Genomic DNA, 19224 nt, shown 5'->3' on the forward strand with positions numbered 1-19224 from the left:
TTTTCCTATTTGGTTGAGCGCAGGAATATGGCTATATGCATTTTGGAGGTTTTGGTACATTTTGGATGCACTAGTGATGTTAGTTTTTCATTCTAGAGACTTCCCTATATTTTTTGAGAACATTATTTTGTTAATTAAAATATATTTTATTGTAATGGGTGCAATATTGGTGGAATCGTAAACCCCATTGTTTTCTCTTGCTTTATACACGAGTACACTATACATGCTTTACATGCTATATTGCTTGTATCATTGGAGAATTGGACGGTGCTATCAAGACCATCGAAGATGTGCATGTTGTATATGATTACTAGACTCTAGAGGCTCTAAGAGGAGGTTTGAGGACCCACCTATTGAATCATGAGCATATAACTAAGATTATTAATTTATCTATACAAAAAGATATAACATTGAATTTGTCAAAATCCCATATAATTGATTCATTTGGGATATTTTTACATTGTACTATGCAAACGCTTATAGAGAATTGCATTCTCATACATACATCCCCAAACTTTCCTATGGGAAATTAACTTATGACTTCTAATCATCTAACCAACTTTTAGTTAATGATTAACATTTGTTTTATTTATTTATTAGTAACCATATAAACTATAGTGTAATTCAAATTCCAACACCATCAAGTGATGGAGGATCATTCCTATCTCTAGTTAGATTAGCCATTTTTTCAGTTTCATGTGTTACAGCTTTTCAGTATAGTGTTTGCCATTTTGTTCGGTTGTTAATTTCCATTTTGGTTTTAAGTTTTAATTTTCACTCTTTGCACTTGTTGAAGAGGGAAGTTGGTTTGAATGCTATCATGTTTTCCCTTAATATTGCTATTGGGGAGGTTTATGGTTTTGGTGATTGGTCATTCATGGTAATTGATACAAATTAATAGATGTTGCTCATATAAGAATGGGAAGCAAACAGCTCATGGAATCTTAGGTGGATGTTACTCAATGATTATATGTGCATGTTGATCAATTAGATATGGTCATTGTGGTTGAACAATACATATGCTACTTACACTGTATTGGGTAATAATGGTCAGAGGCATGTTAAATTTATGATACTTAAACATGGTCATGTGAGGGTGAGGCATGGGTTGATTCATACCAATTGTAAGAAACAGGGGTTTTAGAGTTACAAAAGATCTACTGGAGCGTCTAGATTGTCTTATTGTCTCTCTTTTGGATTGGGGGGTTTATTGGGTTGGTGAGCCAAAGTTTTGGTGTGTTAGTCTATTTATGGGTTATTTTGTTCCTTTGTTAGTAAGATGATGTTTGCAATATTTCAATTTTGTAAATGGTTATTGGGTAAATAGTTGCACACAAAAAGTTTTTGGTTTGGTATATTTGTAGTTGTTTTATAGGGCTTTTATAAAGGTTCTTTTGTAAACATTGAAAATCTTTACCTTCATAATAATATTTCACATCTCATTAATGGGTATTGATATTGTGAATTCCATTATTTTCTTGTTCTTGGATCTTACAACTCTTGATGAGAGGTTGAGGGGTTAAGGGTAGTGCTCCTCTTAGGGTCTGGATAGAGAACTTCTAATGGGATCAAGGAGCAACAAGTTCAATTAAAAATATTCAATACAACATGAACCTTCATGATGCCTGACATTTTTCATTATATTAGCTCTTTTAAAGATTAATAAACTGTTGATGAATTGAGGCATTGTTGGCAAAGGAACAATTGCATAAAATGAGACATTGTAAAGAAAAAAAGAGAGTTTGCGTCTTGTTTTTGCTTGCTGCGAAGTTTTTTCCGCTGGCATGCAGAGTTTTCTGCACAAACACACTGAAACTTCTACATTTTGCAACGAGGTACTTGCTGAAAACTTGTTGGCAACAGTGGTTAGTTTTTCCTTGTGATTTCTCATGAGTTAACGATTAGTTTTACTTTTTAAAAAATATGAAGATACTTCTAGTTGACCCTCCTGTTGTGAGGGGCATTTGTCTATTGGATGATCCACCTATATTTTTTTAGATCCTGGTTGACCCTCCTATTGTGATGGACATTTGTCTATTGGATGATCCACCTATAATTTTTTTAGATCCTGTTTGATTGCCACCTTTCCACAACTTGTGTTTTGGATGTTTTTGCCACCATATTCAAAGAAAATTGAACCAGATCCAAACCGTCTCATGTGGCTTCCATCATATCCTGTTTTGCAGTAGGAAGACTTTCAATACTGTACTTCAAAGAAGCAAAAGTCGGCATTGAGTCGCGATTAATCGTGAATAATCGCGAATCGTCAGAAATGCCAATTTTTTTCGCCAAAGTAGGGCCAAAAAATCGTTGACTATCAGTCAACGACTTTGGCCGATTAATTGCGGGTAGAACTCTGCAAAATCATGTTTAAAAATTGCGAAATATCTGCTTGGCTAAAAAAATGACATAAACCCTAAAAATCACCTGTGAAAATAGACCGATTCTGGGTATAGTTTGCATGGAATCGGTTAGGGTTCGAAATTTTTGTCCTTAATTTTTTGCCGGATGTTTTGACCTCTGCAAAGCCTTAATGACCTTCTGTATCGCTGAAAATTGAAACCTTAAATATTTTTGTTTGCATTTTGAATAAGAGCCTCACCTTGTCTCGCTGTTTCACTTGGGAATTATAAATAAAAAATCGGAAATAACGTTTCTGCAACTGATAAAGCTTGAGAAATACGAGAATAAGCTTTCCGTCGTTTCCTTATTTTTGGTAACTTTATATTATTGAAAACTTTAAATTAAAATCTGAACTCTAAATTAAAAACTATGACATCTAATTTGGGGGATTATAAACTTTATATAGGTATTTATAAAAATAAATATAAGCGACAATCCTTACATTCATTTATATTATTGTTTACTATATGTTTAATATATAATTAAAAATAATTTAATAATTAGCATTATAAAATAATTTGTAAATTAAAATTATTATACATTATATTAGTGTCATTTATTAAAATATATAGAATAATTATATAATTTAATAAAATTGTAAATAAGAAATATAAATAATTTAAAAATTATAAATAAAAAATTCGTATCTTTATAGACCACTAATAGATGTAAATATAATAATATATATTTTTAATTTATAATATGGATTATTTAATTTTTAATATCTAATTAATATATATAAAATAATTTATAAATTAAAATTATTATATATTATATTAGTGTGTAATTTATTTAACTATATAGAATAATTATATAATTTAATAAAATTGTATATTAGAAATATAAATAATTTAAAATTCATAAATTAAAACTTTGCATCTTTATAGACCATTAATAAATGTAAATATAATAATATTTATTCTTAATTTATAATGTATATTATTTAATTTTTAATATATAATTAATATATATAAAATAATTTGTAAATTAAAATTATTATATATTATATTAATGTGTCATTTATTAAACTACATAGAATAATTATATAATTAATAAAATTGTAAATTAGAAATATAAATAATTTAAAAATTATAAATTATAAATTCGTATCTTTATAGACTATTAATAAATGTAAATATAATAATATTTATTTTAAATTTATAATGTATATTATATCATTTTTAATATATAATTAATATATATTTAATTTATACTATATTTAATTTTAAAAATATATTTATTTTTATACTACATTCAATTTTTTGTTAACTTTTAGCACTTTCAGATTAATATGAACTCAAAAAACAGATTTTAGTTTCTAACTAAATTGATTAGATGCAAGATTTAAAGTTTTCTAGGTTTAGGCATTGCATAGAAATGAACAAAATAAGAACAAGACACGGGTACCCCGGGAAAACCTCCAAGGAGGAAAAACCCAGCCAGAAAAGATCCTTAGATCTGATTATGGATTATGTTCATATGAAGATTACAACACTTATCTTAAGTACTTGAAGGTGATTCCACTTAGGGCAAATAATATCCTCCACAAGACTGCACTGTCAAGTCTGTCCCCTTTATCACTTCCAACAGAAATCAGGTCCAAACCCTAGGTATGAAGTTGCACTTTGGACTGCAACCTTAGTCCTCAGTTCGCTCTCCTCATGGATGAATTTCGCACCTTTAATGACAGATGTAGTTCGCTGGTATAGCAGATGGAATTCGTTGTGATATTGGATATGATTCGCTGTGATATTACTCCTTCAAGTTCGCATTAGGCAGATGTAGATATTTCGCATAACAATGTATTGAATGTGTATTATTGAGGTGAAAGGTATCTTTATTTATATGATGCAATATCCATATATGTCGGCTGATACTCAAATCCATTTATTTCAGCTTGACCTTTAATTTATTGTTTTTCCTTTAACCGAAATGCATTAGATAGGGTTGGCCCTATTATGTTTAGCACACTACCTTTTATGAGGCGTGGGGTTTCATTATGTAGTGTGGAGTGAGGTATAGGGCCCAACCCTACATGTTGGAGAAAGGCGCTGGCCCTCTTGGGCGGATTCCAATGTTACCCAAGGCAATTGGAATCCGCCATTCCCTAATTATAATCAACACTCCCTCTTAATTAGGGAGAAAGATAATCTTACAACTAGGTTACAAGATTAGGGCCCAGCCCTAAGTAATACATACAATGTTTAAATTGTAATCCGAACTTAGCTGTCAACTTCAAATATTCTTGAGAGAGGATCACAACAAGTATCCCATAGTATCCATCTTGTACTGCCTGTGGAGGATGACTTCAAACTTTAACATGCACACTTGCAAGTCATGAATACATACACAAATATTCATGCAATTCATGGAGTCTTTCCATGCCATCGATCACACATATCCATCATTCATTGTCTTTACCTTTGTCTTCTCCCAAAGAAGAATGTAACATCATAATCTTCCATCTTGCACCCAAGCATAGAGTGGAGATACATAATCATTGCTCTCCATGAGCATAAAATGAAAACATAGTCCTCCATCTTGCACACAAGCATAGAATGGAATCTAATAAACATAATCCTCCATCTTGCACACAAGCAAGAAATGGAATAGACATAATCAGAATATTATAGTCTTCCATCTTGCACACAAGCATAGAATGGAACTACATCTTCCATCTCGCACACAAGCATAGATTGGATCCACCTTACATTGCCCGTAGAGGGTGGAGAGAATCTTTTCTACCATCTTACATTGCCCGCAAAGGATGGTTAACAATTACTCTTCTCCCTGAGAAGATTTACAATACCACCTTACATTGCCCGCAAAGGGTGGTTTGATACAACACAATGTATCACTGAGGTTGAGACTCCCTCTCAACCAAGGCGATGTTCTCCATAGCTTCCAAGTCTATCTCAAGCTTCAAGAGACTTGGTGAGAACATTTGCAACACAGGATTGTCCTGCCATACAACATTGAATTGTCAGGTACCTCTATACAACCCTGATAATAAATCAAAACAGCATAACAAGAATTTTGAGAAACCACACTGCTTCTCTTGATGCAACACTTGCAACAATGTGTTTAGCTACAATAATACTTAATGCAATTGAGGATTGTCCTTGTAGGTCCAAGAGATCGCAACGGGTGGATGTTTGAAGTGTTTTTCTTGTCCGTAACACTTCTTGACCAATCTGAACCTAAGCAGCTTCAGCCCATAATCAATTGTGTCTTGCAAGAAAATGCTTGCCTGCAACAATATGCTTAGCTTTGATTAGCTGAAGCACTCAGCAATCAACCTGCCTCTATTCAGATGAATCTGCAAGATCATAGCTAGCAAGAGTTTTATTGAAGATCATAGGGCTCCCTCTTAATCCTCAATATCAGACTGATAGCCAAGCATCAAGTCAGTAAAAAATGCTTGACCCAAAATTCCGTGCTAATACTCATAATGAAAAAATAATCAACCAACATAAGTTAGAGTATACCAAACTCAGAAGGAGGCGCTCCCTCTTAACTTCTGCACAATCAATATTTTATGTTAACCTCAAGGATCTTGTCCATCTATCTTTCAATCAATAAGGTGGACCCAAAGCACAATTATTGAGATAAGATGAGGATAACTTCAATCAAGAGATTTTACAATAAGATTGCCAATCAAATGTCATCAATAGAAAACGAAGATCCTAAGAGATCAATTGCGAAATCTTTCAAAGAGGAACCACAATTAGAATCACAGATTTGTAGAAAATAGTTTCAGCCAATGAATAGTGACATTATGCAATGTTAGTAAGACAAGATATAAATTCAATTTCTTGGAACAGACGACGGAGTGAGCACAATAAAGAATACTCAAACCTCACAAATCATCCAACCGTGCCCCATCAACCTCTTACAGGAGAAGTGACGAATCTACAATTATCAGAACTCAAGATTCCATTAAGGTCCATAGTTGATCATTATCTTTGGTATTGCAAAACCAAACAAAAAAGGTTTGCAATAAGACACTAAGAGCAAAAGGGATCTTTAATACACTTCTAAAACAACAAGGAGCCACACATAACTTTTTCCTAAAATATTTAGTAGATCTCATTCTTTACGTCAATGGTCAGATTTGACGGTTGAGAACTCCTCAAAGCTGTGTTCTGAAACACATGATTACTAAAACAACTTATAACATTGGTGTAACAATAAACGAAAGTAGTAGTTCACTCAAATTAGAAGAAAGAACATAGAAATGACCAAAGACTGAATGCAGCCATAATATCCATTAGTTCATCTATTTGCAGTTCTGTCTAGAGGAAAGTAATCGGAAGTGAATCAAAACGAATGAGCATTGATAAAATTGATCTAACAACAATATCATTTTGCAAAATGATAACATACTCATTAGTTATACTCTTTGTTAACCACCAAGCACAATTTATATTTGATCAAAACAAAGACAGATCTCAAGTTAGTTTATGATAGTAGAAAAATCCCATACGTCAAAAGGCACATGAAGAAGATCTATATTATACAAACTAAAAGGCTAGCATTAACCCTTGCATGCTACGAACAAGATTGTAGATCATCTTTCAACTAAACTTTTCTATCAGGAATACCAAAATATTAAGTCAAAGTGATCTCGATCTGTTCATTAAGAGTTCATCTTCATAATTAATAGAACATAAAATTCCTACACCTCAGTCGGTATATTTATATCAATGATGCCAAGGCAAACAATCATTCGCTCCTCATGACTGTACACATCTCCATAAGTCGTTCATGTCAAGTAGAATCCAAGTCAACAAAAAATGTCATGAATGAAGATCATTAAAAAAAACATAACTCAACCAAGCTTAGCTTCTCACTTAGAATAAGTATTCATCACAAGAATACTTAGAATTTTTAGATCAAAAGTCAATAATAGAACCAGTCCATATTATTTAACATAATAACTATATCTAAATTACATATGTAGAGAACATAACAAGTATTTAGATCATAGTCATCTAGATGACAACTGTGGATGATGAGTCCAAGACATTCCTGATTCCAATCAAAACATTAACGAAGGATTGATCTATAATACCTTGCAACACTCAAGCAGAAATTTAGAATACCTTCTAAGTTCTAAAAGAGTATGCAAATCAAAGATCATGATGATATCTAAATAATGTTCTATATTAGATAAGTCTACCAACTAAGGCAATTAGAATCATAAAATCAATACGACCTAGAACTAGGTCAGCCAAACGATAATACTTCAATCTCTTGGATAAGCTGAGTATAATATATCTTGCAATCAAGAATGCAATGACTCAAAAATACTTGGCTTGAATAATGTTGAACGTTGAAGAGTTAGATCTTGAAGCATACAGGACCAAGATTTGACCATGCTAAACCTTTGATCACAAACCTTTTCAATCTCTCCTCGATCTTGGACCCTGTCATCAATTTTATGACAGCAAGAAAGTGCAAGATCTAGGCTACAGTATGCTAGATCTGATTACGGTTGGTACAACTTGGCTCTAATACCATGTTAAATTTTAGCACTTTCAGATTAATATAAACTCAAAAAACAGATTTTAGTTTCTAACTAAATTGATTAGATGCAAGATTTAGAGTTTTCTAGGTTTAGGCATTGCATAGAAATGAACAAAATAAGAACAAGACACGGTTACCCTGGGAAAACCTCCAAGGAGGAAAAACCTAGCTAGGAAAGATCCTCAGATCTGATTATGGATCATGTTCATATGAAGATTACAACACTTATCTTAAGTACTTGAAGGTGATTCCACTTAGGGCAAATAATATCCTCCACAAGACTGCATTGTCAAGTCCGCCCCCTTTATCACTTCCAACAGAAATCAGGTCCAAACCCTAGGTATGAAGTCTGCACTTTGGACTGCAACCTTAGTCCTCAGTTCACTCTCCTCATGGATGAATTTCGCACCTTTAATGACAGATGTAGTTCGCTGGTATAGCAGATGGAATTCGTTGTGATATTGGATATGATTCGCTGTGATATTACTCCTTCAAGTTCGCATTAGGCAGATGTAGATATTTGACATAACAATGTATTGAATGTGTATTACTGAGGTGAAAGTTATCTTTATTTATATGATGCAATATCCATATATGTCGGCTGATACTCAAATCCATTTATGTCGGCTTGACCTTTAATTTATTGTTTTTCCTTTAACTGAAATGCATTAGATAGGGTTGGTCCTATTATGTTTAGCATGCTACCTTTTATAAGGCGTGGGGTTTCATTATGTAGTGTGGAGTGAGGTATAGGGCCCAGCCCTACACGTTGGAGAAAGGGGCTGGCCCCCTTGGGCGGATTCCAATGTTGCCCAAGGCAATTGGAATCTGCCATTCCCTAATTATAATCAACAGTTTTTGCTGATTTTTTCCCGATTAATTCCCGATTTTTTCAAAAAATCTTATACTTTTGTTTTGGCGATTAATTCCCCAAACGATTAATGCTTCTTTGGTTTAAACTATGTCTTCCTAAGGGAAGAAACATTGTTCACTACAATTGGACCTCTTTCAACATCCAATACTTGTTCATCTTCATTAATTTATGGCTATTTGATGCATTGATTGATCTTTACAAATTTCTAGAGGAGCAAAGATGCGCTTGTTTCTGGCATCTTTGCTGAACACATGATTTGTTCAATTTTGAGCAATGTTTTTTTGAAGGAAATTATTTCGGGGGAGGGGTGTGGTTATCTAAGTCCTTGCTTCTCTATTGAGTTTACTGTTCATAGGCATCTCATTTGGCCTAGTTGCTAGGATCCATTTAAGTGCTTTTAGCCTCCTGTTTGTAAAGACTTGCTAAGTTGCCCTTAATAGAGGTGTTGGTGTGATCATGCATCCATCGTATAACTTAAGCTTACTCAGGGAGTCAGATGGCTAGATTGCTTTCTTATAGTAAATAATTAAGAAATCAGAAAAAGTAAGCTGTTGTTCAAGCCAACCGATAAGAGTTAACAATGTAATTTGGCAAATCAGTATCCAAGGTGATGTAATATGGACAATAAGATTATTTCAGTTTCTAAATAAGAGCTCCCTTCCTAACAAGAAAGGTGTGGAGAAAGCATTAGGGAAAGAGGAAATGAGTGTGAGGAGACATTTCATGAGAGGGGCTACCTAATGTAATATCGTTAATCCTATTTTCTAGTCTTATAAATTAAAATTTAAAAGATTTGGTTTGTGTTTATATTGATTTCTTTCATGAAATATAATCCTGGGTACTTTCTCAAACAGGTTGAGTGATTTTCCTGCACTTTTAGCATCGCATGAGTGTCCATGCCGCTTCTTCTAGCATGTATTGATTTCTTTCATGAAATATAATCCTGGGTACTTTCTTAAACAGGTTGAGTGATTTTCCTGCTTTTTTAGCATGACATGAGTGTTCATGCTGCTTCTTCTTCGAACATGTAATGTGAAGCAGTCCTTTGATTGTTTGTGATTATGTTGAAGAAAATTTAATTCAATCTATTGAATATTTCTGGTAATGACTTCATATCCATAATGTTGATCCACATCATTCATATGCAAGGCTAGAAAGTATCTTTTATATCACTGCATGAATCTAATTCTAAAATTTAAGATAAGCTTGAAGTTATAGATCAAACCTAAAAAATCTGTATTTTTGCTGCACGGGTGATTTTTGAAACCTTTTTAAGAGATTTGGAATCTTTAGAAAACAAAGAGGAGATCTCATCTGTCTTTATGAATTATCTATCAGTGCTCAATGTGCTCTGTTTAGTGAGGCAGTATTATGGAAGAGCGAGGTGTTATGAACAGTGGTTTTCTTTTTGTCCCAGTCATTTATTGAGTAAATCTCCACATAACTGTAAGTCTGTTGACTTTGTGCTGTAGCTTTAGGGTTGGGAGCTTACTCTTTTCTGTGCGACATACCATATAGCATATAATGTATGGTACACTTCATTTTCAATGTATTGATGTATGTAATTACTTTTAAATGACATGAAAATGCACACAAGATACCTCTTGCTAGGAATATTACACTAAAATCATACATGTCTTGACACAAGGTGTACGATTTTAAGTAAATTAACTTCTCTTATTTCTGGAAGGTAGTAATAATTCTGTCTCTGTTAATTGAAGGGGCATCAGCCTCTTTAAAGGATTCCTATTTGTCTGTGTTGGATATCTCAATGGATTTACCTGCTGAATAGCTCATAATATTAGGAAACAGCGATTAAGACATTTGAGAAACAAGGGAATGAAATTAACTGAAATGTTTTTCAAATTTCAAGAAAATTACATGATGTCATTAACAAAATTTTGTGTTGGCATGTGTACTTAGCTTGATTATTGCAATGATTTCTCACACTAAGGCTAGTTTAATTAGCTCATCAATTTTTGATCAAATATTTGAAGGCAAAACATAACCTGACAGATCTCTGGAAATTTTTATGATTAAGAGAAATCTTAACAATTGAAGTGTGCACTTTTGTCTATAAATTACAATAACAACGATACATATATAGGTTTTTATTACTTGCAAAGATGTTTCTTTGTATACCCCAGTGGTGTGCTGGGAATGACATTTTCATAGTGGTTGAATGAAAATAAAGTATAATATTGCTTTTATGCCCAATACTGCAGGTAAATTCTCATTCTCAGAAATTTTAATATTCCAAGTACCTTCACTTTGAAGGATGGCTTCGGAAGAGTCCTCTCAGAATGTATTGGAATGGGTGCAAAATGATAAGCACCGCTTTCTCCATGCTGTTTATCGAGTTGGAAACCTGGAGAGAACCATCAAGTATACAAGACTTCATGAATTATCTGATCTATTGTTATATGCAATGATGCCATTTAATAAAGTATATTTTAATTTGGCAAACTATCTAATGTTGATAAGCTTTTGGAATTGGATTCAGATTCTACACTGAGTGCTTTGGGATGAAATTACTGAGACAAAGAGACATTCCAGAAGAAAAGTATTCAAATGCTTTTCTTGGATTTGGACCTGAGGAGTCTCATTTTGTCGTGGAACTGACTTACAGTAAGGACCATTTCTGGCAGGAACTACTCAATTATGTAGTTTTAAGGCATAAATTTCTTTAGTTGGTTTTACAATATCCTATGTGTTTTTCTTTTGGTTATACATGCTCTCAAAATCAAAGCTTAAAGCCCCATTTTTCATTATTTTTTATATGCTTAAGGTTCTGTTATACATTTGTATTGCAGTAGAATCTAGTTTTTATTAATTGGTTTATCCTCTAGGAAGGTTCTGCTATAATTTCCACTCATCACAGGGTTTTCCTATCCTGGCAGATTATGGAGTTGACAAGTATGACATTGGCACCGGGTTTGGACACTTTGCAATTGCAACTGAAGATGTAGGTATCATTTTACAACATATAGATTTATTGAACAATGTTTTTCTCTTCGTTTGTCAATCTATTTTGTGGCATCAATGAGGCATGCCTAAGGTTTCATTGTGCTCTAGGTATACAAGCTGGTTGAGGATATCCGAGCAAAGGGAGGAAAAGTCACAAGAGAACCAGGCCCTGTAAAAGGGGGTACAAGTACAACAGTGATAGCATTTGTGCAGGATCCAGATGGTTATATATTTGAGCTTATTCAAAGGGGACCCACTCCAGAGCCACTGTGTCAAGTCATGCTTCGTGTTGGAGATCTTGATCGATCCATTGCGTTTTACGAAAAAGTAAGAAAATGTTCCTTACTGAGGCAACACATTGACAATACCAGGTATATTAAGAAAGAATCTGGAGAGAAACTAGTGTATTACGGAAGATGGGATTGTTTGTCATTGGATTGCAGATGAATGTCTAATGCCTTTACTGTACCACCCTACTGAATATAACTTTTCTGTGAAGTTTGTGGAATCTCCTGCATTGGGTGATTTGTATGTTTGATTGATGAGGAACCATATTGAAGATTAAACAGAACCCCATCAGAACACCATGCCACTTGTGGATAAGATGTCTTTGTGAAATTCTCTGAATTAACATATTCTATTGCTGTGGTTATGATGGGAAAGGTTGGAAGTTTTGATGCTTTTTATAATTTATTACAACCCAAGCATAATGCTTTTGTGCTCCTTTCAAGTAGAGCAACGGAGTGTACAAACTTTTGGACATATCCCACTCTACAAGATAATATTGTTGTGGTGTGGTATTACTTGTCAATTTATTCACTCTCAAGCTCTTCTTTAAGAACACGTGTTGTTGCTTTTTTTAAAAATAATTATCAATTTTGTTCAGGAAAGCAAGCCTGTTTGCCACATTCCATATTCTCTGGAGAGACCGGATTTTTGTCTCAGAAAAAATAAACAAAAAGTTAAAAATATAAATTATTTCTGTTAGTCGGTTTAACTGTATCTTTGATTAATGACATTTTGATTTTGTATATGATTACACGATTCTTCCTTGATAGGATAATTTTAGGGAGAATACTAAAAATAGACTAAATAGTTTGCAGATTCATATACTCTGTATATTTGTTATTAGATCCTTGTTATTAGATCCAAGTGAATACTTGGAAGAGGTGGTTCATACCGTTAAATAATTGATTATTTGCTGGCTTAAATTAACTTCACCTATCAATTATTGTTTCAATTTACTGCACAAAAGTTATTTTTAGAGTTGATGAGCAGTCAATATATTAAATTCTTATTTTAATTTATACAACTGATTTTCAGAAATACTGATTGTTCGCTGTGTTCTCCATTTAGGCTTGTGGAATGAAACTCTTGAAGAAAAAGGATAACCCGGACTACAAGGTAACTAGGTGTTTTCTGTGCATGGTCTTATTCTCTTTGAATATAATAAAGTGGCCTTGTTACCAATTAATAAACATGTTGGATTTTCCTTTTTTTGGGGGAGTAAATGGCCTTAATGGATTTTAATGCCTTGCAGTATACATTAGCAATGATGGGATATGCGAAAGAGGAAGAGACAACTGTATTGGAGCTAACATATAATTATGGTGTTACTGAGTACACCAAAGGCAATGCATATGCACAAGTAAGCATATATTATATAAATAACACTAGTCATGGTTTTTGGAGACTTCCCTTGTTTTTTGATAATTAAAACTTGGAATCTGTGCTTGTAGATTGCACTGGGCACAGATGATGTATACAAGAGTGCGGAGGCTATTCGTATAGTTATACAGGAACTTGGTGGGAAAATAACTCGGGAACCAGGACCAATACCGGGGCTTAGTACTAAAATTACTTCTTTCCTTGATCCTGATGGTTGGAAAGTGGTGAGTTGTCTCTATTATCTATTGTTGCTTGTCGCTATAGTCCTTGATTTTACAGAAGTTATCTAATGAAACTGAGCAAACTGATTCATTAAGAATGAAAGGCATATGCCACTATTGATTGCATACATAGGCAAAGGATATAATGTGGTGAAATATCCCTTACACCATTTCAATCTTTATATTCACACTCCAAATTCAAGGTTAATGAACTGCTGATAAAAATACCAGATTGTTGTAGTTGCTTTCAACCAGTTTTATGCTTTGTTCCAGTTGCAAAATAATTGTCACAAATATGCAGGTTTGACACATAGATGATGAACCAAAACAACACTCGTAATACACCATATGCTTCAGAGCTGATCTCCAAAGAGGAACCATCTCAACAAATGTGTTCTAATACCAAGAGAACTCCAGCCTCACCCAAGTCTCTTAGTATTCATGAGCACCTCCATGATCAATCCATGCTAAGCTTCAAGAAAAGACACTGCACCATCATGAAGCTCTCCAATTAAATGACCAATGTACTTAATAACAAGAGCATCAACAAGATCAATGTCAAAACTCCCACTGCATGTCTGCATAACCTGGGAACACAACATGACAACATGATCTAACATCTCTGTAGAGGAAGACCACATGCTCCAAAGAGCATAACCTGTCAAGAGAACCTGTATCATGTTAACACTCTAATCTAGAGTCAAGAGTCCAGCACGATGCAATAACAAACATCTTGTAAACAAGAATCAATATCTCCAATCACATGAAGATAACCATCTCATGACAACAGAACTCTCACTACCCAAAAAACAACTCCTGATGAAGCTTGATACTGGGCTAGTCATGGTATCATGATAAGTGTGCTACAAGTCCAGCGGAGACACCCTAATTATCCATCCTCTTATGTCAAAGGAACGGATAATTTGTAGACTTGAAGAATCAAACACCAGATCTGACTTGCCAATCTACAACGAGTAATTAGGCTCATGGACGATACCCAGATGTCACAAAGCACTAAATAAACATGAACCGCCATGATAACTATGACCAGAAAAACAAGAGTCCCGAAAACCACCTCACTGTCCGTGCCCATCATTAAAATAAGAAACAATCAGAATCAGAAAAAGCACCATATTGTAGACCACCATGATTAGGAAATACCAGAGAAAGGTTATTATCAGCTGCTTCCAGACCTTCAGAACCATACTCATCACTTTTGAATAGGTAGTCTGTTTCCCTGCATAAATATAGGCCACTGTGTACACAACTGCCGCTGTGGAAAGCAAGGAAAAAAGAAAAGAGGAATACAGAGTAACCAGCCTGAAAGAGAAGCAGCCTCGTCCTTTCTGAAGACAAGGCGTTCAGGGTTCGATCCTCATCAGGGCCTTCTGTTTCCTTCTCTAATTTATCCTCGTTTGTCTGGTTTTTCTTCAAAAAGGAGTCGGAAACCAGAGTATGGGCCAAAATCACAGAAACAGTTTATAGCATCCTTAGAGAAGACATGTATGCATTGCCTGCATTTCAATTCGAACATACTACAAAAACCCTCTGAATCCTAAATTTATCGCTGATTTGCCCTTAATTGCAGACCCAATCTATAACAATGCAAATCATTTTCCGAGCCGTAGAAATACATACCCTAGGAATGAGAACCCAACAGAGTGATCAAAAGATCTACTTACAGATTAGGCAGCAAAAAAACCAACTCAGGCAAGCACCGAGGCAAAGAACAGATCTTTTATAGAGAGGTGATGCTGATAGATACTGTAATAACACCATCAAGGGAAGCATAAAATCAATCAGAGGCAAATTTCGTGGCAGCATTTGTGCCTTCCAGTACTGCGTGCTCCCCTAGTCTCCGGGAAGGGCCAATCTCACGGCCGTCTGCACCTCCCTCAAAGAGAGTGTAATGTACCCATTTTGAAATAGGATTTAACTAAGTATAATGACCCTTATATTGTGCTCATTATTATTTTAATCTTTTCCGTATATTCTTATTATTAAAAGATTATTATTATTTCCGCAATCCTATTAAAGAATTGTCCACAATTTACCATTATCTAAATATTACTTACAATTATTAATATCATTGCTTATTAATTATTAATATTCTTGTTAATATTACATATTTATTCTTATTAATATTACAAATTCCCTTGTATACTTCATCAGTAATAACATGAAGTCTGATGAATATTGGTTAATTGTTCGTATAGTATCACATAACTGACATATGACATCAGAGTATTAAGAGTTGACCAAGCCATAATCCTTGCTGGAAAGGTATGAGATGCCATTATTTGTTACCACATAGGAACGATGATAACGGATATTGATTAAGCTGTTAGGATAGAGATTATTAATTGTGAAGGGGGGAGAAGACAAGTTGTTAAGAGACCGATTGTTAATGATTGTAACAAAAATTTATTTGTGTTCGATAATAATATATTCATCAGCAATTAAGATCTATCACACAGTCTATGAAGAATATCAATCAAGCAAAGATCGTATACGGAAGAAACTGACAAAAAACTAATCAGCCGTTACTCAGTACATTTGTGTTGAGCGAAGCTTACATATGACGGCCATTAAGGTATAAGCAATAAGAATATACACACGATCATGAAAGGTGCAGTTTTGAATAGCAATCTTCAACCAAGCATATGGTGATATGCGATTTGGAAGGATTAAAAATAAGTATCGAACTTAACCATTAAGGCAGTAGACAAATCAATAACCCTTAAACTAATGAAAGGATGCGATTATGCTTAACCATTATTATTTATGCACATAACCGATTTGCTTATAATATGAAGAGGCACATCCAAAAGGACAGCCTTTGTAAAGGATATAAGAGGTCAAACAAAGGCATTGAAAAGGGGAGAGGAGATTATTATGATCGTCAGATCCATAATCACTGACAGGCAATAAACATCCTTGTTCTGGGTGGTATGCATGAGAATGTGTTCAATATGAGTGCTCAAAAAATGAGAATGTGTTCAATATCAGTGCTCAAAAAATGAGACCCGATTGTGTTTTATGGAGAATTTAAATACTAACATAAACTGCAATATGTATTATAATAATACATAATTTTATAACAGTGGCAGACCAGATCTAATATGTGTCAGATCTGTCTGCCTTTACCAACCACTTAGGCTGGGTTCCCATGGGAGGGACTTGGGATCTAGTTTTAAGGAAGAAATGGTCTCATGTGCAAATTTTTTTTCCTCTACGGGATTAATTGGAAACTTTCCCCGAAAAAAGGAAGCTCCTATTTTTTAGGAAGCAGACAAAAAAAGGGTGGGGCTAGAAATTGCCCTACCAGCTTAGGAACTTTGTTTGCCACTTGTCAATAGTCTGCACATTCCATTTCCCACCAAAATCAAATGAATAGGGAAAATGATATTTATTTAATTAATTTTACCTTTTTTTGTGCTCAAACTTCCTTAAATTTAGTAGTTCAAATTTTTAAGCTGGTTGCATAACAAAACTCATGAGACTGCCATGTTTAAATTTTTCCTAAAAATTCTCAGCTGCCCCAGCTCTATTTTTAAGGAAGCTCCACTCCATGGGACCCAGCCTTAATATATTAATAACTAATATTTTCAAGCTGGGGGAGTATTAATAGTTTATAGAATTGGTAATTAGTAAATACCTAAATTAGTGGTAACATTATTGAATTCATTTAGTATATTCAAATGAGAATAAGGAATAATATAAGGGTTATAAATATGGATATTGATATAATAATAGATAGATATTAATATAATAATTATAATTAATATAATATTTTTTAGAAACTGTTTTACTGTAATAAATAATAATTCATATAACTAGCAATTAATTAATATGTAAATGATTTATAAATGAATCAGAATAAGACTAATTATCTAGTATGGTAAATTAGCAAGTACTCGGTAGACTAAAGAAAGATAGAATATCACAGATTTGTTTCATGTAAAGTTAGACTTGACTCTTAATCAAACTAGTTTAAGTCCTGAGTATTTGAAATAGATTAATTATGGTTAAAGTAGGCCAAATCCTAATAAGGGACATTACAGAGAGTGTATCCCTCGGTGTATTTTGTCAGCTTTAATGACTCTCCAACCAAATTTCTTGAAAAAAGTCACTCATGAAAGAGTTCATGATGGACATGAATCTCAAAGCTGACTACTCCCTCTCAGTAGTAGCACCATTACATCAATCCCGAGCAAAGGATAAAGCTGATGATGCATACCTGACTGATGGTCTGCTCCATTAGCACCATTACATCAATCCCGAGCAAAGGATAAAGCTGATGATGCATACCTGACTGATGGTCTGCTCCATCAATTAAGTTTCTGGCGGAGGGGTAGATGGCCTTGCTGGAGATGCCAATCTCAGGGTGGACCTGCTTTAGCACTTTGAATATGTAGATCTTGTAGCTTTCCTCGTTGTTCTTTCTCTTCTTATCCCCAGGAGCCTTGGCAATCTTTTTATCAGCCTTGGCGGGGGCCTTCTCTTTAGGCTTCTTTGCCACGGCTGTGGGAGCCTTTTCTCCCACTGTTTTCCTCTCCTCCGCAGCCTTTTTTTCAACGGGCTTCTTCTCTGTCTTGGGCACGGCTATCGTCTGCCCTGTCCTTAATCCTCCACGTGGTTCACCAATTTGGCTACTTCCAAAGGAAAGCAGGGCATTAATCTTTATTATTCATTGCAAAGCAGGGCATTAATCTTTTTAATATTTGCATACAAATAGAATATACTGTTTCAGTAGAAATCAATATTTTGGATCATCTATCATTTGAATTCAACGCAAGTTATGTTTTGTTTTTGTAGGTGTTTGTTGACAATGCCGACTTCTTGAAAGAGCTCCAGTAGGATGGCTGGAGGGTCAAGCGCTGCGATATGCTTCTTGATTAAATATATATATTAAATATATAGAGATTATGCATATTGAACTAGAAAACAAACGATGTGACTGTTATGCTCTGTTTATTGCATGTACTTAATTATATGGTATGGTGAAGTTTGATATTTAAACATAATGTGTGCACGACTTGTATTTCGTAGAATCGCGCTTTCATTTCCTCAAGCTCTTGCTTATTTTGGATTAATAGTATGCTTGAATATTTCACCAATTAAACAACAGTGCATAACCGTGGGACTTGTACAACTAGTTTAAATGGATTAACTGTCTAACATTCCTTCCAAAGATAATGCAGTGATTGGTATTACTGTTGAATTTCACTTAAAAACTGTGAGAAAATGATCGAGCCTATTTAGTTAAAAAGCTTTAAAGAATTCACAATTGACAAAAACATATAAACTATAGAAGAAAATGAATCAAACGATAGGAATCTCTGTTTTCCAATTAAAGCTAGTTCAGCAATTGCTAAGTCGAAACGATGGATGAAATTAACATATTAATAAAAAGAAAGAATCCACTGACGAATCAAGATTGATAATTTCTGTTGGTTTCTGTTTTCCCGTGTGGAATATACATCCTATGTACAAACTTGACATATGTATCGTGAATTTTTATTAAGCGACGTGGCAAATTGTAAGAATTCATTTGAAATA

At 34.1% G+C, this 19224-nt stretch overlaps 1 protein-coding gene across 2 annotated transcripts in view; it reads left to right on the top strand.

Moving 5' to 3' along the window:
• Positions 1 to 18689, top strand: part of LOC131054311 (lactoylglutathione lyase) — a 28032-nt gene extending 9343 nt beyond the window's left edge. Inside the window, exons 2-10 of one of the 2 annotated variants that reach the window (XM_057988791.2) lie at positions 10279 to 10332; positions 11032 to 11191; positions 11310 to 11434; positions 11707 to 11771; positions 11882 to 12100; positions 13130 to 13177; positions 13314 to 13421; positions 13513 to 13665; positions 18481 to 18689. In XM_057988791.2, coding sequence (XP_057844774.1) covers positions 11085 to 11191; positions 11310 to 11434; positions 11707 to 11771; positions 11882 to 12100; positions 13130 to 13177; positions 13314 to 13421; positions 13513 to 13665; positions 18481 to 18522 — 867 coding nt within the window. In that variant the 5' untranslated portion in view covers positions 10279 to 10332; positions 11032 to 11084 and the 3' untranslated portion in view covers positions 18523 to 18689. The remainder of the gene's footprint in view (positions 1 to 10278; positions 10333 to 11031; positions 11192 to 11309; positions 11435 to 11706; positions 11772 to 11881; positions 12101 to 13129; positions 13178 to 13313; positions 13422 to 13512; positions 13666 to 18480) is intronic. The other variant, XM_057988790.2, reaches the window with a different exon arrangement.
• The last annotated feature ends 535 nt before the right edge of the window (positions 18690 to 19224 follow it).

This window comes from Cryptomeria japonica, chromosome 2 (assembly GCF_030272615.1).
Source record: "Cryptomeria japonica chromosome 2, Sugi_1.0, whole genome shotgun sequence".
In the NCBI taxonomy this organism is placed as follows: domain Eukaryota; kingdom Viridiplantae; phylum Streptophyta; class Pinopsida; order Cupressales; family Cupressaceae; genus Cryptomeria; species Cryptomeria japonica.